Consider the following 23,301-nt stretch of genomic DNA (forward strand, 5'->3'; position numbering starts at 1 on the left):
TTAATCATCTGTGCAGTTCAGCAACAAGGGAGAGAACTGTACTGCTGGCAGTGAAAGTTTGCTGCATGTATGAACCTCTGATTTGGATAAAGAAGCTCTACTATGGACATGGCTAAATATTACTGCCATGTATTATCAAGCAATCTTGTGAAAAAATGAACAGGTTTTGAATTATTGAGTGCTTATTTTTAAGAGACTACATTTGTTATGAGACTTACAAGAAATATTTCAGGGAGATAAATGATTTTAGTTACATCTTAAAATTGTAATAATTGTGGGGGCAAATAGTACTTGCACAAAGTTGCTTGAAGACAGGTAACCACGTTGCACTGTAAATTAAAATAGTTAAAGGAAAATAGTTGAGCAGGCATATACTGAGCAGTTAGTATAGGTGGGTAATGTAAGAGTCTCTGCGGATTTTACTTCACTAGTCATTGTCAACTTTAGGGGGCGATCCTCATCTTTGTTTCAAGGCCATTGAACCAGCACTCTCCAAAGACATTTCTATGGTCATGCAGCCAGCATGATGTCACGGAGTGCTGTTACTGTCCCACAGAAGTGGTACTTATTTATCTACTTGCATTTGATTGTTTCAAACTGCTAGGTTGGCAGGAGCTGGAACGAGGTTGGGAGCTCACTCTATTGCGTGGCACTTGGGTCTCAAACCTGGGCTGCCAGCTTTTCCAGACAACAAACCCAGCGTCTTAATTGCTGAGCCACCACGCCACCCCCATCCAAATCTTTACTTATGTGAAAGCCGAGCTCTAGGCAAAATAAGTTTAGATGATTGTTTTGTTAAGTGAATTTTACAATAACAAATAGCTATTACAAAAGTTTTGTTGTATGATTTTAGGATTATCAGTAGTGCATGCACAGGTGGTAAATCTAGGCAATAATGAAGAATAAAGGTTACACTAAGCCTGAGATGTGCTGCGTCTAAGCTGTTAAGATGTCACCAAGAAACATGATGATTTCTTTCATAAGTAGAAAATGTATGGGTTTTCTTCTACATTTTCACAAATTCTTCCATTATTTTGGGTTTGGCTTATAGTTTGCCTTCTGATTATATGAAGAAGAAAAAAGTAGTTCTGCCTTTCCCAGCCTGGCACCTTCCAGAAGAGCTTGGATGATAAATCTAAGAATTTCTGAAAGTTGAGGTCCTAGCACATCTGGAGTAAAGGGAAAGACTGAGGTTATCATTAGTGATTGTACCTATGTTTTGGATGGCTATGGAGAACCGACCCAAAAGGAGGGTAGTATTGAGAATCAAAAAGGAGAAATCAGTAAAGTAGGATTCCCAAATATGGCAGAATAGGCAATATTCTTCAGGGAGAAAAAAATTGTCTAAATCCTCAAATCAGCCCAATGAAAAATAAATGTGTTGGAATCTACTTGCTGGGTATCTGCAATGGAAAACTAGAAAGAAGTGAGGAAATGAGATATCCCTGGATAAAAATAATCTTTTTTTTCTGTTTTGCAAATGAGCTGTCTGAATATGTTCCCTCTATCCTGATAGCAAACTTGGAGAAAAAGCCATGAGTCAAAGCATAAATCAGCATTCCAGGATCAGGAAAGCCACTGATCCAATGGAACTTTTGACTGTGCAAATGCTTTAAGCTGGAGCTTGAATAGTATAAGGCACATTGTAAGCATTTGGGAGGGCTCAAATTATTATCAATTGATAATAATGGGAGGTACTTTAATTGATCTCTCCGAAGCTGCTGAACATTATGACAATGCTATGCAGAGCTGTTTGCTTTTAAGAATCTATGTACTTCTGACAGCCACAATTCTGCACTCATGTACTCATTCAGCCATTCTGAAGGCAGACCCTACTCGTTAGGCTATATTCTAAATGCTCCCCTGTATCCAGTGATGGAAATTGGACACAGTCCATTAGTTGGAACTATTGCAATATGATCTGGAACAAATAGTTTTACTGAAACCTGAAACAGGGAGCTTGAGAAGCAGGCTCACTGCAGAGACGTAGGACTAGTCAGATTTCCCCTTGTGAGGCTACAGAGAAGGTCCAGAGGGTGAAACCTGATGCTGGATTCCCTTTCTGAATCCCTGGCATGTTGCTCTTGCACTTAGTCACGGCATAATCATTCCTCGTCAACAGCAATTTTCACCTTTGTCCACACAATGAGGACAGTCTTGTTCCCTGCCTATGAATGAGATAAGTCAGTTTTGATCGTTATACAACAGCACCCTTAAGATATACAAAATTTGTTATCAATGAGAGGCTGTTATATCTCCCTCTTTATTTATGCAGATGATACTGAGATAGTGTCTCAGATGCCAGTGGATTTAAAAAGGGCCTGGAGAAAGCTGACAGAATATTGTAGGTGAGAGCACCTTCTCATCAAAAACCCAAGGACATGTCTTTTGACCAGAGGCCTATGTGGACCTCATGGCATAGAGATGGGCACCAGATCAGGTTGAGGACTACCTGTACTTTGTAAATGTGCTCCCCTTTCATTTAGTAGCTCTCTTCTTTTTGCACCTCAGATTATTACTTGCATCGTTGCTATTTTTGTCAAGAATTATTTGAAAATACTCTGAAGAGCCAAATAAGACTAGACTAGACTAGACTAGATTAGACTACTCCATCACTGGAGGTTTTTAAAGAAGATATTGGACAGCCATTTGTCTGGAATGGTATAAAGTCTCCTGCTTGAGCAAAGAATTGGACTACAAGGTCTCTTTCAACTCTGTTATTCTGTTATTCCATACTTCTAGTTCTTCAAAGGCCCAAATTGAATAGGTAGCACACAGATCATCATATGCAATCCTGAAATTCTGAACATTGGGGTGGTGTTAGGGGTGGTTATGGTAGATTTCATACTGGGTGCAGTAAAGCTCTTTCAGGTGAAATTGATGGCTCACTTATTGTATAGAATGTAGTCAGGACCCTTCCCTCCATTTTGTCCCTTTAGAACAAATGCAGTTCAGTTTCTCGGAACAGATTGATAACTTCCTTGATGTGTCCTAAATGCTACCCTTCAGCTGGAGATGGACACAATTAAAGTGGATGATATCTTGCCTCCCTAACTCTGTGGCTGAATTTAGTGTAGTTATAAAAGATTAGTCCTTTAGATTTAACCCAGGACACTTACCTGGGTTAAGGCAATGAGACTGAAATTAAGCTTCTTAGGATGAATCATGATAGGGCTAAGGTAGCCATTAAACAATCCTTGACACAGAATATTAGAAAGATATTGGAAAGGTTTTTTTTTTTGCCTCAGAGTGGTTCAAATTTTCAGTGGTTCCTATGGAGTCTCTCCTGTAATTGGAAATACTGAGCCATAGAAAAACTGTTACACTGGCAAGGTGCCAAACACTAGTCTTTGCTGTTCTAGTGGGCAAGCATAAAAATTGCCCAATGATTCAAAGGCTTTGCTCCTGGGATACAGGATAACATGCCATCTTCCATTGTCCATTCTAAAGAAATCTGAGGGCAAGGCTTAGTCTTCCCCTGATGATGGTGGGTACCCATAGATCAGTCTCAGCTTATGGCCAATTTCTATTATAGGATGGTAGTTTTATGCAACTGCTTACCAAATTTGACAGGCACATACTAAGCATAGCACCTGTTAAATAGGTTGGCTTTATACTTGCTTCTCTCTCATGCCACAATCAATTTTAGACACATTGTCTTTTAACTTCCATGAAGCCCACCCACTTCTGGATTTTTTTATTGCTACTATTTTAACCTGCAGTTGAATATACAGGTTTGGTACTTTTAATGCATTTTACCTCTGACTTGCTGGACAAATGGAATCCATTATCTTATTTGTTTTATTGTCCTAATTGTTCTAAAAGCAATTTTTCTAATTGGTCTAACACCAAATTTGATTGAAAAAAAAATCCATTGTACATCATTTCCAAGTTGAAATCACGTGACTAGTAACGGGAGTGAGCAGAGAAACACTATTAAAAGTTTGAGGCTGATCTGGGCTCAATTCTGGTATCTGGACAACCTCTTTTATTGCCATTTTGCCACTTGCTCATTAAACAGCAAGATACCTTAGTACAGGGGTCTTCAAACTTGGCCCTTTTCTGATTTGTGGACTTCAATTCCCAGAATTCCTCAGCCAGCATTCCCTCAAATGCATTGCACATGCATAATTTGGACCACTTTATTTTGCAATAACTCAGAACAGAGTTAATGTGGAGACTGGAAATGGGGTCAACAAATTTGTGCAGTGGGGGCAGAAAATGTGGTATATTTTTCTGTTGACTCAAGAATGGGTGGAGAGCCCTTCAATTCAGTCATGGACCAATGTCCCAATTCTGACTTTAACTGTCATGAGAAAGACTCCAAAGGGTCAATGACAGCATTTTTGGCTGGGAATTGAATATCAGCAATTTTGAAGTCGAAGAGTCCTAAGACTTCCACAACTTTCACTCCCAAACAAAATATTGCTTACTATATAAAGTAACAACATATCTCTTATATTTGGATGAAAGTGGCAGAGATTCAAGAGCCTTCAGGTTCCTTCAGTTCCAAAATAGACTACAGGAAGGTGATGTTCTCTACTCAGAGTTCCTAAACAGATGCAATTTGAGTGATGATTCCAATTGCCTTGCACAAGATTAGAGCGTTATTACCAGCTTCTTCTTCACTACACTGTCCTAGAAATGCATTAGGTCATATAAATGTATCTCTCACTGGTGGTCAGTTTGTATAATAAAAGTGTTAGTAATGGATACTCATTTTTGGATGTATTTTCTTACAGGAATAATTGAAGTATTACATAACCAATACAATTAATGAGGTTATATAAGTGGTGGTTGTGTCAGCTTGTTGAGTAAAAAATGAGAATATGTCTTATAGCATTTTAAAAATAAAGTTATGATGGCCTGAATATACTTGCCATTTGTGTCCTGATGACAAATGAAAAGGACTTGTTTTTGTGGAACTGTAGCTAAAATGTTCAAGTACTGCATATTAAGGCTATAAAATTGCTTGGCTCCAGTGATCTGTTTTCATAAGAAATATTTCTTGAAATCCTATATTATTTTTTTAGCAAGGCCTAGCTGAGTAGTGGTGGACTCATCTACAGCAGAAATGCAGTGAAGTTCCTGCATAGCTGAGAATGATGGGATAATGAATAGGTAGGTAAGCAATGGATAGAATACTAAAATAAAAAGAGCTGTGGTTTTTAGCTGCTGTCTCAACAACTGGTGCCTGAGGATCACATACTGTATTTTAATAGAAGTATCACAAAATGTATAGTCTCAGGAGGAAACTCTTGTATTTTTCGGTATTTTTCAGATTACAAACAGGCTTGACTAGACTTCAGGAGATTTTAGGATTTAAATGGGCATGAATGGTTACAGCTAGTGACATAATATTCAGGATAATTTTTGGGCAAAACAATCAACTAATCTAAGAGATCTTAAATAAAAATATAGATCTCTATACTCTTTATATTATTTAAAGATATAAACTCACCAATATCCCTTTCTTTGTATTTCATCAGAAAATTGCCTTTCTGGGATAAATATTTAGAGCACGAATCCTGATCATACTCAGTTTTACAAGTTTTCTTGAAAGCAGGATGGTGGACCAAATCATTTTAGAGCAATGACATTTCCTACTATCACCATATATCTTTTTTTTCTGGGTTGGGTACACACTTTAGTAAAGCAGTAGAGTAGAGTATATCTACCTACTGTTTTCATTTTCAAAGAAACTCTCTGGGATTTATAAGCATACTTGCAAATTATTTTATTTTTTAAAAAAATCAAGGAGCCCTGGTGGACAGTAATAGATAATTCTGGAAGTATACCATACCCAGGAAACCTTGTTATATAATCTAAGTTAGATTAAGTAATGAGTTGTGAAAATCAGAGGTAACTTACTCTGTCTGGATATTCATAAAAAGTTATGAAAGTTCCTAATTTCTTATACTGTATATTATTCATTCACAGCCAGAGCATCAATTTGAGGTAATAATGCCCTCTGCTGGTTTCATATCATAAATGACAAATAGTGAATGATTTAATTTACTCTCTAAATTAGTAAATTAATAAAATTAATGTTTTATTAATTGACTCTCTAATTAATATTAAGTAAAAGTAAGACTAGGTCTAATCCGGTTTAAGTTTTCTTTGGATGGAGTGTTGAGAGATTATTAGGTTTCCTGGGAATTCTGAAATTCGTTGCAAGAGGACCAAGTGTTTTTGAAAAATAGAATTAAATAAATGACCAATTTTAAATTTACCAATCAAAACAAAAATAAAACTTTTTTAAAAAAAAGACTGATGTGCTTAGGTCACTAATATGAACCTTTAATTTTTAAACCACCAATTCCTTTTTTTTGCCTAACCATGTTTTACCTTGCTCTTGAGATACAAAACTAGGAAAAAACACTGAACAGTGGAATTTTGAAAGAATGTGAGCTATTATTATAATACCCTTCATCCAAGGATCTATAACTGAAGAATGTTTTGTTTGGATCTGCACCAAAAAGTTATGACTTGTTTAACTGTGGAATAAAGACTATATAGGATCATGTAAGAGTTGGAACTTGGAAAGGATGTTGGTGATCATCTTATTCCTCTGCTCAATGATCCACCAATCCATCATTACAACTTCCCCAAAAGATTAAGATGCAGTCTTTGTTTAAATATTAAAGTAAAGGATGGAACCTTCCTTGCACTTCCGAAGGCAAGTTGTTCCATTATTGAACAATTCTTTCATGATATTCAGGTCAGATCTAATTCGTTACAATTTAATCCCATAGTTTTTCATTCTATCAAGTCTGAACAATTCTGCTTCAATTTACAACAACAGCTCTTCAGATACTGCACTTATAGTCAGCTTTATAGCTTTGTGATGTGGCGGAACAATCTTGAACTGAACATGCTCAAAACTGTAGAAATGACAGTAGACTTTAGGATAAACCCTTCTATTCTACAATCTCTTACAATACTAGACAACACAGTATCAACAGTAGGGACCTTCAAATTTCTAGGTTCTATAATATCTCAAGATTTAAAATGGACACCTAACATCAAAAATGTCATAAAAAAAGCAAAACAAAGAATGTTCTTCCTGCGCCAACTCAGAAAGCTCAGACTACCCAAGGAGCTGCTGATACAGTTCTACAAAGGAATCATTGAGTCTGTCATTTGCACCTCTACAGCTGTCTGGTTTGGCATTTCAACCAAACAAGACAGACACAGACTTCAAGGAATAGTTGGAACTGCAGAAAAAACAGTTGCTACCAGCCTGCCTTCCATTGAGGACCTCTATGCTCTACGAGCAAGAAAGAGGGCTGTGAAAATATCTACAGAGCCCTCACTTCCTGGACACAAACTGTTTCAACTTCTTCCCTCAAGACAATGCTATAGCATTGAACACCAGAACAACTAGACATAAGGACAGTTTTTTTCCCCATGCTGTCACTCTGCTTGACAACTAAGTCCTACAACACTGTCAAAATACTTAGTAAAGCTGTATTACTATGATACTCCTCATTTTTCCTATTACCTATCTTTATCTTCTATACTTTGCTGCTTGTATCTTACAATTTATATATTTTTTGTACCCTAGTGTGATCTATGTTGTTTGCTTAGCTAGTACTCTATGACTATCATTAAGTATTGCATCTTATGATTTATGATGAAGTGTATTTTCATGTTGTATATGATCATGATTATCACTTTATTTGTATGTACACTGAGAGCTTATGCACCAGAAACAAATTCCTTGTGTGTTCAACCACACTTCGCCAATAAAGAATTCTATTCTATTTTATGAGTTCATTCACGACACTAATGCAAAATAAAGCAACCACATTAATGCTTAGCACAGTGGCAACTGCCAATAATTAAACTACCTTCTCCACTTTCCTTGCTTAATCTCTGTTCTTATCCTAATTATTCCTTATATAAGAAGTTTAGGGAACATTGTATCATTTTTTTTTGTAAGAGTAATATTTATTTCTTACTTTCTCTCCGAATTCCAAATCATTAATGAAACTTTGAGAGAGTTCAGCTACAGTCTGCTTCAGAGGAGTCATACTTATGTCTACTTCCAAATTGTTTTGACTGAGAGCCTATGTAGACCTATGTGTGAAGATTGTGCTTTGCATGCAAAAAGGATCAATTAATTTACAAATGGAGGATTCTTTTAAAGGCAATTCATTTTAATAAATTCCACTGAGATTAATTGCTTAGGATTGTTTAGGTGGAGTTGGTGTCAACTCTCACCATATTGATAACTTTCTCCAGGATGACTTATCTTTAAACCAAAGATTTTCCAACAGTGCACCTATCATTGCTGTAATTGAGTCCATTCATGTTGCTGCTGACCATATTTTTCTCTTTTCTTCCGAATTTCCCAGCATTACAAATTTTTCAAGAGAGATAGGACTTTGCTTGTATAATGTTTTAAAATTAGGATAAATCATTTTTACCTTGAGAACTCTGAATTAATGTTTCTATGATCTGTTGTCTTTTTTCTGCTATCCATGGGTCAATCAATCATGTGTGAATGTTTTGGAATAAATATATTCACACAGGTATACAAATTCTGTCTCATGCATAAATTTATTTGGGATAAAAGGTCTCCTGGATTATCACCTGGACCTTCAACTGATGTTTACACACACACACACACACACACTATATATATATATATATATATATATATATATATATATATATATATATATATATATATATACACGAACACCAGGAAGTTATAAAACTATAAAAAGTTTTAATAAAACCAGAATAAAACCAAGCTTTCGCTGGCATCTGCCAGCATCATCAGGGTAGTCTCCAGTCGATGGGAGAAGCTATTTATAAGTGTGGCGTTCTTTGCGCCCGGCTTCTTGACCTCGTCATGGGTCCCAGCCAATCCACCTGCGTTTTGATCGTAGTTTCTGTGTTGCAAGCTGTAATTTCCTCACTTTCCTTACTTGTGCTGGTACCGCAGCTCTTCCTCCCTTCTTTGCATAACTGTAAGTCGGGGGGACTCCTTAATTCCACGTAATTAGATGTGCACTGTCTGTGTTTATGTTGTTTATTCACCTCATCCTCCTTCTTGGTACTCTCTATTTCTCTTCTCCTCCCCCTGTTTCTCTGTTTACGATCCTCTTTCAAAACTATACCCTCATTGTTTGTCTCTGTAGCCCATGATTCCATTGTGTTTACATCATCCTGTTTCCCGATCCTTCGTATCACTTTATTAACTCCCCTTTCTATTTTCTCTTCAGTGGGGGTGATTTTAACACCCTCTCCAGAATTCGTGGCACCCACAAATTGATTGCTGACCCCTTTTTCCGAGGGAGCTGTCCCTTCACTGTTGTTCGTGTATTCACTCATTACTTGGGGGTATGCAATCTTCCTTAAAAGGAGAGGGGCGGAATCCTTACAGTCGTGACTTGCATCTCCTTGTGCATTCCTACGGGGAGTCGTACCTCTCAAATGTCTGTAGGAGCGTGTGGAAGCTCTAAGATTATAGCGAACAGGCTTCTCATCTCCCCGTTGTTCTCCTGCATTCCCAAGGCAATAACAATTCAAATGGGAAATGTCATTAGTAAAGTTAGTCGCAGGATCGCCGGTGGAATTACACGTGGCACTCCAATCCTTCGAATCATGATTGTTTAATAACCCAAAGTCTATACCAGATCGCTTTTTTGTCAAACTCCTCGCTGTTCCCGGGGAGACCCTCAATTCATCGGCACTTGGCTCTTGGTTGTCAATCCACTCCTTTATCCATGAGGGAGGGGCATATGTTTCAGCAGGTGGAGAGTTACTCTGCTGCTGGTTATTCCCTGTCTGGGTGTTTCCAAGGCCCGTCTCCTCCGTCAACCTTCTTTGCCGAAGGCACGTAATGTTACATCGTTTTTCTCCAGAGGGACAGTCACGCATTGCCCATGCTCTTAATATTACATGTGCTGGGCATAGGTCCACATGTCTGTTGATGGATTCTTCGTTAGAGAGCCACGCCTCTTTAAGGAGCCGGCCCCCCTTCGTGTTGTCACTGGCCATTACCTGCACATTGCTAAAATCGAACCTATGCCCAGATTCTAGCATATGCGCCCCGATTTGGGAATACTGGTCACCTCTCCTTACCGCCAACTTATGCTTGTGAATTCTAGTTTTGACACGTTTGGAGGTCTCCCCCACGTAATTAGCAGAGCAACCTTCACAGTTGATCCTGTAAATGACATTGGACTTCTCTATGGTGGGTAGTGGATCTTTCAATCTCATCACCTTAGATCGCAGCGTCTGGTTGGGGTTATGTGCCACCCTCAAATCATAGGGTGCCAATATCCTAGCCGTGGCTTCTGAGACAGTGTTAATATACGGGAGAGTGATACGAAGTCTCTGTGATGTATGTTCTTCTGTATGGGACCTGATGGGGAGGGAGGGTCTGGATGATAGTCCATGGTGCCTGATGAACTTCATAGGGTAACCATTGTGCCTGCACACCTTAAAAAGGTGCTTCTTTTCTTCTGTCCTAGCCTTGGCAGTGCTGCAGTGGGAGCCTACTCTCTTGAAGAGTGTTCTAATACAGCTGGCTTTGTGGGCCACTGGATGGTTGCTATCATAGTGTAGAATTCTATCTGTGTGCGTGGACTTGCGGTAGACCCTGGTCTTCAGGGTTCCATTAGGTTGGCGGTGGACCAGGACATCAAGAAATGCCAACTCACCCTGGTGCTCTTCCTCTTCCGTAAACTGCAAATCCACGCACACCGAATTGAGTATGCCCACAAAGCCAGCTTTTTGGCTCCTCTTGATGATGACAAATGTATCGTCTACATAGCGAGCCCAGAATTTAGAACAACACTGGGTCATCGCTACATGCTCCAATTGCTGCCACACTGCCTCTGCTATGATGCTGGATATTGGTGACCCCATGGGGGTGCCCTTAACCTGCTCAAAGGTAGTGCCCTGGAATGTGAAGTATGTTTTTAAACATACTTCTAATAGATTTATGAGGTCCTGAGGCCGAAGGTGGTCCTGCTGGTGACCTAAACCTTTTTTCTCGAGAAGGGCTTTTATCGTCTTGATGGCCAGATCTTGTGGGATAGAGGTGAAGAGGGAGACGACATCAAAAGATATCATCACCTCATCATCCTCTATCCTCAAAGACCTGATCCTGTCAAGGAAATCCTCAGCAGATTTGACAGTAGTGGAACCACCCTCAACCAAATGTTTGATGTGATTACTCAGCCATTTGGCAAGGCCTGAGGTCGGAGTGTCCCTAAATGCCACAATCAGGCGAAGGGGGACCCCCTCCTTATGGATCTTAGGAAGGCCATAAAATCTGGCCATTGTGGTGTCGCTAGGGCGCAGCTTTCTAAGAGTAACCTCATCAAGCCTCTTACTGCGTTTGAGGTTGTTAAGTAATTTATTAGTATGGTTTTTAAGGGCCGTCATGGGGTCACCGTCTACCATTCTATAAGCTGTAGTATCATTGAGCAGGCACAATGCCTTACCAATATATTGTGCCTTGTCCATAATGACAGTGGCCCTCCCCTTATCTGCTGGCATTATAAGGATGGTGTAATCCTTTTTGAGCTGATTTAAAGCCTCTAGTTCTTTCTTAGATAGGGTTTGGTGGCCCCTATGATTCATAACCAAACCTGTGACCTGTTGCCTGATGGTGTTTCTGGTCTCCTCTCCTACTCCAATGCGGTGTATGGCTGGTTCTAGGGCCGCAACAAAGTCCAAGGGATGAGCGTCCCTGAGATTACATCCCGCATCTCGTTGTAGGAGGGCAAATTGAGGCTGAGTCAATGTCTTACTAGACAGATTGTACACCAGCGGTTCCAACATCGAACCATGAGAGCACTCATAAACGACCTGCATAGGCGTATTGATGGCTTGATGAGGAACATTCAGAATCATCGTGAATATTGCCAGAGGACACTTGTGAATCAGCATTTCTTTGTGCTAGACCAACATATTCGCTCTGTGGCTAGGATTACAAACCAACGGGCGATGGAGAAATTTCAGCATAGGACTGAGAGACTACGTAATTTGGATGGCCACAATCCCTCAGAAAGACTGGTGTACAATCTGTCTAGTAAGACATTGACTCAGCCTCAATTTGCCCTCCTACAACGAGATGCGGGATGTAATCTCAGGGATGCTCATCCCTTGGACTTTGTCAGGTATGGGACCCATCAGGTCCCATACAGAAGAACATACATCACAGAGACTTCGTATCACTCTCCCGTATATTAACACTGTCTCAGAAGCCACGGCTAGGATATTGGCACCCTATGATGTGAGGGTGGCACATAACCCCAACCAGACGCTGCGATCTAAGGTGATGAGATTGAAAGATCCACTACCCACCACAGAGAAGTCCAATGTCATTTACAGGATCAACTGTGAAGGTTGCTCTGCTAATTACGTGGGGGAGACCTCCAAACGTGTCAAAACTAGAATTCACGAGCATAAGTTGGCGGTAAGGAGAGGCGACCAGTATTCCCAAATCGGGGTGCATATGCTAGAATCTGGGCATAGGTTCAATTTTAGCAACGTGCAGGTGATGGCTAGTGACAGCACGAAGGGGGGCCGGCTCCTTAAAGAGGCGTGGCTCTCTAATGAAGAATCCATCAACAGACATGTGGACCTATGCCCAGCACATGTAATATTAAGAGCATGGGCAATGCGTGACCGTCCCTCCGGAGAAAAACGATGTAACATTACGTGCCTTCGGCAAAGAGGGTTGACGGAGGAGACGAGCCTTGGAAACACCCAGACAGGGAATAACCAGCAGCAGAGTAACTCTCCACCTGCTGAAACATATGCCCCTCCCTCATGGATACAGGAGTGGATTGACAACCAAGAGCCAAGTGCCGATGAATTGAGGGTCTCCCCGGGAACAGCGAGGAGTTTGACAAAAAAGCGATCTGGTATAGACTTTGGGTTATTAAACAATCATGATTCGAAGGATTGGAGTGCCACGTGTAATTCCACCGGCGATCCTGCGACTAACTTTACTAATGACATTTCCCATTTGAATTGTTATTGCCTTGGGAATGCAGGAGAACAACGGGGAGATGAGAAGCCTGTTCGCTATAATCTTAGAGCTTCCACACGCTCCTACAGACATTTGAGAGGTACGACTCCCCGTAGGAATGCACAAGGAGATGCAAGTCACGACTGTAAGGATTCCGCCCCTCTCCTTTTAAGGAAGATTGCATACCCCCAAGTAATGAGTGAATACACGAACAACAGTGAAGGGACAGCTCCCTCGGAAAAAGGGGTCAGCAATCAATTTGTGGGTGCCACGAATTCTGGAGAGGGTGTTAAAATCACCCCCACTGAAGAGAAAATAGAAAGGGGAGTTAATAAAGTGATACGAAGGATCGGGAAACAGGATGATGTAAACACAATGGAATCATGGGCTACAGAGACAAACAATGAGGGTATAGTTTTGAAAGAGGATCGTAAACAGAGAAACAGGGGGAGGAGAAGAGAAATAGAGAGTACCAAGAAGGAGGATGAGGTGAATAAACAACATAAACACAGACAGTGCACATCTAATTACGTGGAATTAAGGAGTCCCCCCGATTTACAGTTATGCAAAGAAGGGAGGAAGAGCTGCGGTACCAGCATAAGTAAGGAAAGTGAGGAAATTACAGCTTGCAACACAGAAACTACGATCAAAACGCAGGTGGATTGGCTGGGACTGGAGACTATCCTGATGATGCTGGCAGATGCCAGCGAAAGCTTGGTTTTATTCTGGTTTTATTAAAACTTTTTATAGTTTTATAACTTCCTGGTGTTCGTATATTTTATTGTTTAATATGAGTCTACCCAGGAATCACTGTTTTGTTTTTAATATTCTTAACAATATATATATATATATATATATATATATATATATATATATATATATATATGTAGGTCTTTGGTTGTTCGGGTTTTCTCCCACGTAAAATTGGAAGTGTCTTGGCGACGTTTCGACGAAGTCCCATTCGTCATCTTCAGGCTGGTGTTTTCAGCTTCGTGCTTCGAGGAGCAATGTGTGGTCTTAGCTGTTTCTTCCTTTTAACTGCCAGTGGGGTATGAACTGATTGGGTGGGAGCTTGGCTGTGTTCTGATTGGGTGGAGGTGTGTTCTGATTGGTTAGGGGCTTGGCTGTGCTCTGATTGGCTGGGGGTTGGCTGTGCTCTGATTGGCTGGGGGGTTGGCTGTGCTCTGATTGGCTGGGGGAGTGTTCTGTTTGGTTGTGCTCAGGTTAGTCTGAGTTGCAGAGGGATTCAAGATTTTGGGCTGCCCTGCCATTCCTTGGCTTCGTGTTCGTGGTCGTGCTTCCTCTTCATGGAGGGTGTCAGTTTGCTTCATGTATGGATTGGGGGGGTTTAAAGTGGCTAATGATGCAGCTGTGGTCTGGCTTCTGGTTTGTGGTCGTGCCTCATAGTCAGTGTGGCTTTGGGTTTGTTTTTTGCGTGGATGTTTGGTGGTGACATCCTGTGTGGTTTTTGTGAGTGTGGGTCTGGTATCATTTTTTGTGTTAGGGAGTCGTTTGTCAATGAGGGCGGGTTTCCAAATGGCTGGTAGGCGGGAGGTATCATCTCGCTTGTTCATGCTGTGTGGGCGTTTTTCTATCTCGATGGCTTCTCTGATTATTCTGTTATTAAAATGTTCACTTTTGGCAATGGTTCTGGTATTTTTAAAGTCAATTTCATGTCCTGTGGCTTTAAGGTGTTGGACCAGGGAAGATGTTGGTTCCTCTTTTTTGACTGAGTTCTTATGTTCTTCAATGCGTGCACTTATTCTTCTGTTGGTTTGTCCGATGTATGTGGTGGGACAAGTGGTGCATGGGATTTCGTATACTCCTTGATTTTCTAATTCAATTTTATCTTTGGGGTTTCTAAGGATGGTGGATATTTTTCTGTTTGTGCAGAATGCTGTTTTGATGTTGTGTTTATGGAGGATCTTACTGATTCTGATTACAAACCTAATCCAAAAAGAAACCCCCACTAAAATCCAAGACAAAGAACAAGAAAACGGCAAAGCCATCCTCCCATACATAAAAGGCATCACAGACAGAATCAGTAAGATCCTCCATAAACACAACATCAAAACAGCATTCTGCACAAACAGAAAAATATCCACCATCCTTAGAAACCCCAAAGATAAAATTGAATTAGAAAATCAAGGAGTATACGAAATCCCATGCACCACTTGTCCCACCACATACATCGGACAAACCAACAGAAGAATAAGTGCACGCATTGAAGAACATAAGAACTCAGTCAAAAAAGAGGAACCAACATCTTCCCTGGTCCAACACCTTAAAGCCACAGGACATGAAATTGACTTTAAAAATACCAGAACCATTGCCAAAAGTGAACATTTTAATAACAGAATAATCAGAGAAGCCATCGAGATAGAAAAACGCCCACACAGCATGAACAAGCGAGATGATACCTCCCGCCTACCAGCCATTTGGAAACCCGCCCTCATTGACAAACGACTCCCTAACACAAAAAATGATACCAGACCCACACTCACAAAAACCACACAGGATGTCACCACCAAACATCCACGCAAAAAACAAACCCAAAGCCACACTGACTATGAGGCACGACCACAAACCAGAAGCCAGACCACAGCTGCATCATTAGCCACTTTAAACCCCCCCAATCCATACATGAAGCAAACTGACACCCTCCATGAAGAGGAAGCACGACCACGAACACGAAGCCAAGGAAGGGCAGGGCAGCCCAAAATCTTGAATCCCTCTGCAACTCAGACTAACCTGAGCACAACCAAACAGAACACTCCCCCAGCCAATCAGAGCACAGCCAATCAGAGCACAGCCAACCCCCCAGCCAATCAGAGCACAGCCAAGCCCCTAACCAATCAGAACACACCTCCACCCAATCAGAACACAGCCAAGCTCCCACCCAATCAGTTCATACCTCCACTGGCAGTTAAAAGGAAGAAACAGCCAAGACCACACACTGCAGCTCGAGGCACGAAGCTGAAAGCACCAGCCTGAAGATGACGAATGGGACTTCGTCGAAACGTCGCCAAGACACTTCCAATTTTACGTGGGAGAAAACCCGAACAACCAAAGACCTACATACAAATACCCGCGAAAACCTCAGAAAACATATATATATATATATATATATATATATATATATATATATATATATATATATATATATATATATAGTGTGTGTGTGTGTGTGTGTGTGTGTGTGTGTGTGTGTATGGAAATAATGTAGATCAAGACAGAGATAGTGATAGAGATGGATATAGATATTTTCTCTCTCCATATATAAATACATTTATACACATAAACACTCTAGCCACTCTTCGTTTTGCTGGGCAGGATAATTTCAAAATCAAGCTCATCTTTTTTGTTAAATACAGGTGGGTCCTCTTTTAGTGACTGCCTCATTTAGTGACTTCACAGTTACGATGCTGATGAAAAAGTAACTTTATGACCCATCTTCACATTTTCAGCCTTTGCAGGTCTGTAAAGCAAAGGAAAGCTGAAATTTTGAAGAATGTAAGTTCATAAGCAGAATGGCTGTTTCACTTAGTGACCACTTTGCTTAACAACTAAGTTGCCAGTCTCAATTGTGGTCCCTAAGTTGCCAGTCTCAATTGTGGTCCCACCTCTATGTTCCATCCCGTACTTTAAGATACTACTTTTAAAGCAGACTATAAATTTTTGCCACAGGGTGTCACTGTTGATTTAATTATTGAGTTTATGTTTATGGAAAAATAAAAACACTATATAGGTTCGCAGGAAGGCCAGGAGTAATGTTGTCCATGGGGTAGCGATGGGTCGGTCATGACTTCGCAACTAACAACAACAACAATAGGTTGATAATTTCATCAAAAATACATTATTTTTTCACAAGGACCAGGACCATACATTAAGTTGCAGTTCAAAGATTTATTGCTCAAGCCTGTACACAAGAATCTAGTCAACTAAGTTCAATATTAAATTGGCACCAGATAAGATTCAACAGAATTGAAGAAGTGTTGAACTTAGTTCACTTGTGGCAACATACCATTTCTATGCTGATGACCCACTTGATTCTGCCCCCCCCAGCTCTGCCTTTCTCTACGTCTTCAAAAAAATATTATATGCATGAAGCTATTTTGTTGGCATCCAAGTACATCTGCCTGATCCCAAGAGCCTCTCATGCTATATATTATGTTTGCAAACTACCATTTAAAATTGCCAAAATGTTTTAGAATAACGCTGTGTTTTTAGTTTTATTTCACTTTATTTCTTTTTAGTTTAAAAGAGCACAGAATATAAAGCAAAGTACCAAGATACAGAATACTGACAAAATTAAACTAAACATCCATAAAAATAAAAACTATAAAAAAGAGGAAAAAAAGAAGAGTGAAAAAAGGAAACAACAAACCTATCATACATTAAACTGACAATTGGCTAGTGCTTTACACAAATACCATATATTATAATATTATTATAAAACATTATAACATTTATGCCATAGAAAAAGATATTTCTTCATCCTTTTACTAGTAGAACATTTTGTCTTTTCTGAAACAGATATATTTTCAGAATTCTAAAAGTCAATCTTTAATGTCTGTAGTAAAGTCACTGTTCCAATTTCTCAATATTATCCTTTTAGCTACCCACCCCCCACATACATAACATAATCCTTTTTACATCTCCCACAGAGACAATCTCAAGTACGTCCTTTGGGGAGTCCAATACACTCTAAATATTTTTTTGATGAATCAGCTTCAGTCTGAAATTAATCAATACCATTTTAACATCTTTAAGAACATGAAGCCATTGATGGGGCATTATCAGTGTATCTAATCCTTTGGTTTATGTTTGATATATCCCACTATTATTCACTTAAAAATGTTCTTCAACTTTTGATAAAGAGATATTATGGTTTCTGTTATGGATTCCATCAACTGCAGCATCTCAGATACCTTTGAAGTAGCCAAAGTATCTAATCTATATTGAGTTTTAAAATATGCTTAAATTGAAAATACTGCAAATATTCTGAAATACTTGGTCATCCTATTTCAGATGAAAAAAGATATTCCATCCTCTCTGACATGAGATTCTTGCAAAAATATAACATCAGATATTTAAAGAGCTAGGTAGAATCCTTCTATGTTTAAGGATGTTTTACATTTCGCTCACATTCCAACTTAATATCCTTAAATTTAGCATATGAAAAATTTAAATACAATATAATTATGTATAGAAACCATAGAAAGTAAGCTGCCCTTGAAAGCATTAAAAAGTAGCATTATGGATATAAAGATAAATAATATATGGCTACAAAGAATTATTATGAAAATAATCCAACCAGGAACAAAAGAAACTGTACCTAGAATTAAAAACATAAAACAAAAATACTTACACAAAAAGAAATTAAACCAACAAAATAAATAAAAACAATGACTTCCACAGAGAACAAGTTCACTACCTCAACCACCTTAGCTCCTATTCTCCTATCCACCCTTTTAAATAAAAATAAAAATTAACAACTGTGTGCTTAAAACAAGGCCCAGCAGAGGGCAATGCTGACTAACTCAAAACAAAACAATGCACCTACCTAAGGAAGTGTGGTCATTTCAAGATAGCAAGATTCAGTCAATGCACAGTCAAAAATGTCAGTGCTGGTCAGGGACCCATAAAGTGCTTGATTTAATCAGAGATGGTCAGACAGAAAATTGCAAAAAACAAGGAAAAAAAACATTGATTTTCTTTAGTCAAAGAAGTGGAGCAGCAGTCCTTCCTGAAAGAGACTGAAGCAGGTGAAATATTGGAGAAGATTTAAATTTTATGCCATTTAAAGTTGTGAATAGATATCATGAATTGCCACACCACAAAACTTGATGATAATCTGAAGATTCATGGGAAAAAGAGATAATGTAAAATGAGAAAGATGCTGGAGGAACTCCAAAAGGGCTTTGAGAAAGTGAAACAAATATTTGCTGACTAATTCTATTGGCTTGTGTAGTGTGCTGTCTGGACAAGCATGGATCAGGGAATGAGAGGACAATTTTTAACACTTAACAGGTCCATGGCACTGTTCCCCTTTTTTGGTCTATTTGGAGAGTAATGATTTGAAGTCATGACAAGTTTTAGGATGTGGGTTTATTAAATACATATTTTCATTTCCAGCCTTGAAAACAGGCAGGCACATTTGGTCTATAATAGGTAAGCTGTAACATTTTGACTCTGAATCACCAGAGAAACTGACTTTGTAGAATAATCTAAAATATGAAAATAATTTAATTGTTTATTGGAATACTTGGGCTAAGCAAGGGATCAATATATTAAATCAGACAATTTCTTATAGTTCTTTTAAAGACTTCAAAAATTGCATGTTGAACATGACTACACTTGGCCTTAGACAATCAAAACATGTAGAATCTAAATGGTATTGCCTGGATACATTTTTAGGTTAAATCAGAGGTCTTCAAACCTGGCCCTTTTATGACTTGTGGACTTCAACTCCCAGAATTCTTCAGCCAGTGTGGCTGGTTGAGGAATTCTGGGAGTTGAAGTCCACAAGTCATAAAAGGGCCAAGTTTGAAGACCCCTGGATTAAATCAACAGAAGCATAATTTTTAAACAGCAGAAGGCAATACTTTATTTTGCTGAGGTCAGATTAATATCAACTACAGTGTCCCATTCTGAACATCTCACTTTAAAATGAATTTCAGAGAACCTGGGACAGGTTCAGAACATGGCAAGGAAGATAATCAAGAGACCATAAATTTTATAAAGAAAGGTAATCAGAGATGGGTTTGAGAAAAGGCACGAATGCATAATGTTTTTATAATTTAACCAGTGGACAAAACACATAGATAAGTAGTTGCCCTTTACATTCATCTGAGTATTCTAATTTTTGGTTAGATTTAAGTTTTATATCTGCATATTTTTCTGAAATTAAGGAAAATACAAAATACCACAACTTATGTACTCAGTACATCTGAATTCCTCTGAAACAATGTTGGGGACTGCCAAAAGTTCATGCCCCTGCTGCCACTGGCATCTTTAAGAACCAAACTATCATATTCAGTAACTGGATTCACCTATCATAATATATCATGAATTGTTTAACAGATTTGCTTGAATAAGGAATGATTGGCTAGACTCATGCATATATTAAATCACAATGAAGCAAGCTACATTATGGCTTAATATAGCACATAGCTGCAATAATTCTAAATAATGTTAATTTTGTGTGACTGTTTTTACACCTGTAAATAGCTCTCATGAGAAGTAAAAACATTATTGAAACAACAGGAATTTGGGAAGATGAGTTTAATCTTTATCCCTCATGACCTGTTACAGTGAAAATCACCTCTGGGAGATGTTACTTGAATTACAAGAAAAACTCCAATTTACAGCAGTGAAACGTCTTCCAATATAAAGAAAAGCTTAGTATGAAGGAATAATTTTCAGCCTTATCAAAAGAAAAGGTAGTACATCTGATCCAGTACAACATGGTCCAGTCCTGGTTTCTTCCACTTCAGCTGTGATTTGCACTTGTAAAAATATCCACTTAATCTAAGGGACACACAAGATGCCAAAATATTATTTGGCTGTGTGCATCTTATAAAAATTACACTATGGCCTCCTTTCATTTTGATTTCTAATGAGGGACTGGTTGTTCCATTTGACTTTCATTCAAAACAATCATAAAAACAAAAGAAAATCCCTTTATTTTTTCTATTTAATTCTAAGAAAATATATACCATAGCTAATTTAATTCAAGCTGTCTTAACTGACATGTCTTTCAATAACCAAAACCATACATTTTCCTTAATTCAGAATTTATACAGATATTGAAGATAAATATAAAAACCTTTCTTTTCTGGAATGTCCCTCTGTGTCTAATAATTAGAATAAAGTTTGCAGGAAGACTGTTTGTGAAATTATATTTTATGCTTGAAACTGAAGAAGCTAAAATGCCTTTGTTTTGCATTGACTTGGGACCACAGATCCCAAAAGTGCTTTCAAATTCAAAACAAATATTTTACATGTAATAAATGATGATCTATTACTTCCCAAACATCTATAATGCATCCAAAAGCATTAGTCCAAATTATAAAGCCTTGTTGAGGATGTAACTGGCGATTAACTTGACTGCTAGCATTATTTCCTGGCATGTTGGCTTGATTTGGGATTCAGGGAGAAGGAATCCATATTTGCCTTTATCACGAAGCTCAAAGGTGAAGGAGTATTTGATCCCCTGGTTGAATACCCAGTCATCGGAACAACCAGAAGAAAGATCTGTAAAGCAAGGCACAACAAATAGAATGACAGGAAACATAGCAGGGAAAAAAAGAGAAAGAAAAACAAAATAATAAAAGTGAAGGTAAGATACTGGTGTTTGAATAACTTTAAGAGGGGGAGACTGTTATTCACTTGTAGAAGTCATGAGGAAAGTCAAATGTTTAAGATCAGTTATTTCCATTTTAAAAATAGGACCAGGAATCATAAGTTATGAAAGCCCTCTCACAACTTGGAAAGCTGCTACCAGTAATAAAAATGGAGGTAGATGGAAAAACAGTTTATGTAGAATGCTATAGGAATTCTATGAAACTGTGGTGGAGCAGTGGTTAGAATGCAGTTCTGCAGGCCAATTCTGCCAACTGCCACCAGTTTGATCCTGACTGGCTCAAGATTGACTCGACCTTCCATCCTTCCAAGGACCATAAAATGAGGACCCAGATTGTTAGGGGCAATATGCTGATTCTGTAAACCATTTAGAGAGTGCTTTAAAGTACTATGAAGTGGTGTATAAGTCTGATTACTAGTCTATTGCTATGGCTCAGTTTCCTGCTTCTTTTCTAAAAGGAGAAAAACAAACACATTCCTGAAATCAGAGATGTGGGATTGATCTATTATTAATCTCTTTGAGATATCATCAATTTAAACTCATGGAATTTTATGCATTCACGGGCTATCTCCATTTTCACTCACATCTGTTTTAGCCATCTTGATCTGTCTTTCCTCTCTCCATTCCCTATATAGGGCCCTCACAACAAGTCAAAGATGAGCTCTTTTCAGGATCCCTAAACCTTTGGATATTCTTATTTGTCACTTTTTTGGTGGCTTCATTTGCACATACTTACAAGAGAGATTGCATTGGGTTTATGGGAATATGCAAACACTCAACAGCTCATTTATGTTATAGATGGTACAGTTAGTCCTCAGTAAATGACCGTAATTGAGACTGCTAACTCCATTGCTAAGGTTGGAAAGTGAAAAATCATGTGCCAACTTAAATTGGCAGTTCTGGTTGTAGTTATTTAGTGAATTGTACACTATCATTAAGCACAATGTCAAGTGACTGCAACTTACTGCAACTTACAACTATTTGCCTTCTTCTCCATTCACTGTGCCTATTGGAAGCTGGCAGTGAAAGTTGCAAGTGGTAATCTCTGATTGCAGCGATGCTGCAATGGAAGCAACTTCAAGGACCGGCCATAGGTTTCCTTCACTGTTGTGACTTTAAATGATTCCTTGAACAAATAATCATTAACCAAGGATTACCTGTATTTTCCACAAGTGCTGCATCTCCATGCTACTGTTTTTTTCTTCTAAGCAGAGGAAGAAAGCCCTATCACAGTGATGGCGAACCTTTTAGAGACCGAGGGCCCAAACTGCAACTCAAAACCCACTTATGAATCGTCGAGTGCGGGTGGGCGTGGCCCATTGGGTGGGCATGGCTGCGGTGGTAACGGCAGACTGGCTGGGACTAAAAAGTTCAATCAATCAATTTCAACTTTGCAAGATCTTTTTTTTTCCCGCAAGAAGTTGAAATTGACTGATTGAACCTTTTTTTTTTTTTTTGCACATGGTGGCGGAGACCTAAAGCGAAAAGGTTTTATTAAACCCAGCTGAAGGCCTAGGACTGGGGTGACGGTGCACGTGCCCACAGAGAGGGCTCTGAGTGCCGCCTCTGGCACCCGTGCCATAGGTTCGCCACCACTGCCCTATCACTATCCAGCATGACTTATAAAGGATGTAATATGTCTTTTAACAATGTGTAAAATACGTACAGATAGTAGATGCTGATGTTCCATACTTATACACTTTACCATATAGGCTGGCTATAGCTTTGACAGCTCTTTTTGCAAGTTCATTCTAGTATCAAACAAAGAAGAAACCAGCATCAATTGGAGCAAAATATGTACATATGTCTTAAAAGTAAGCTTCCTATATGCTTTTTTGAGCCACAGAATCTAGGATACCCGGAGGAATTTTGCTTACCTCAATTGTGTTTCACTGAGTTTTTCATCTTATTGACATCATCTGGGCATTTC

The 23,301-nt window shown here is 39.0% G+C and overlaps 1 protein-coding gene across 1 annotated transcript in view; it reads right to left on the reverse strand.

Annotated features, from left to right (window-relative positions):
- Window positions 1-17,226: 17,226 nt before the first annotated feature.
- The window catches only part of LOC120314647 (mast cell carboxypeptidase A-like), a 47,866-nt gene continuing 41,791 nt past the window's right edge, over window positions 17,227-23,301 (reverse strand). The window contains exons 11-12 of the mRNA XM_039357946.1: window positions 23,038-23,122; window positions 17,227-21,262 (exon numbers count right to left, since the gene is read on the reverse strand). Coding sequence (XP_039213880.1) covers window positions 21,075-21,262; window positions 23,038-23,122 — 273 coding nt within the window. The 3' untranslated portion in view covers window positions 17,227-21,074. The remainder of the gene's footprint in view (window positions 21,263-23,037; window positions 23,123-23,301) is intronic.

This window comes from Crotalus tigris, unplaced genomic scaffold, assembly GCF_016545835.1.
Source record: "Crotalus tigris isolate CLP2741 ecotype Arizona unplaced genomic scaffold, ASM1654583v1 scf7180000018970.2248101, whole genome shotgun sequence".
NCBI lineage: Eukaryota > Metazoa > Chordata > Lepidosauria > Squamata > Viperidae > Crotalus > Crotalus tigris.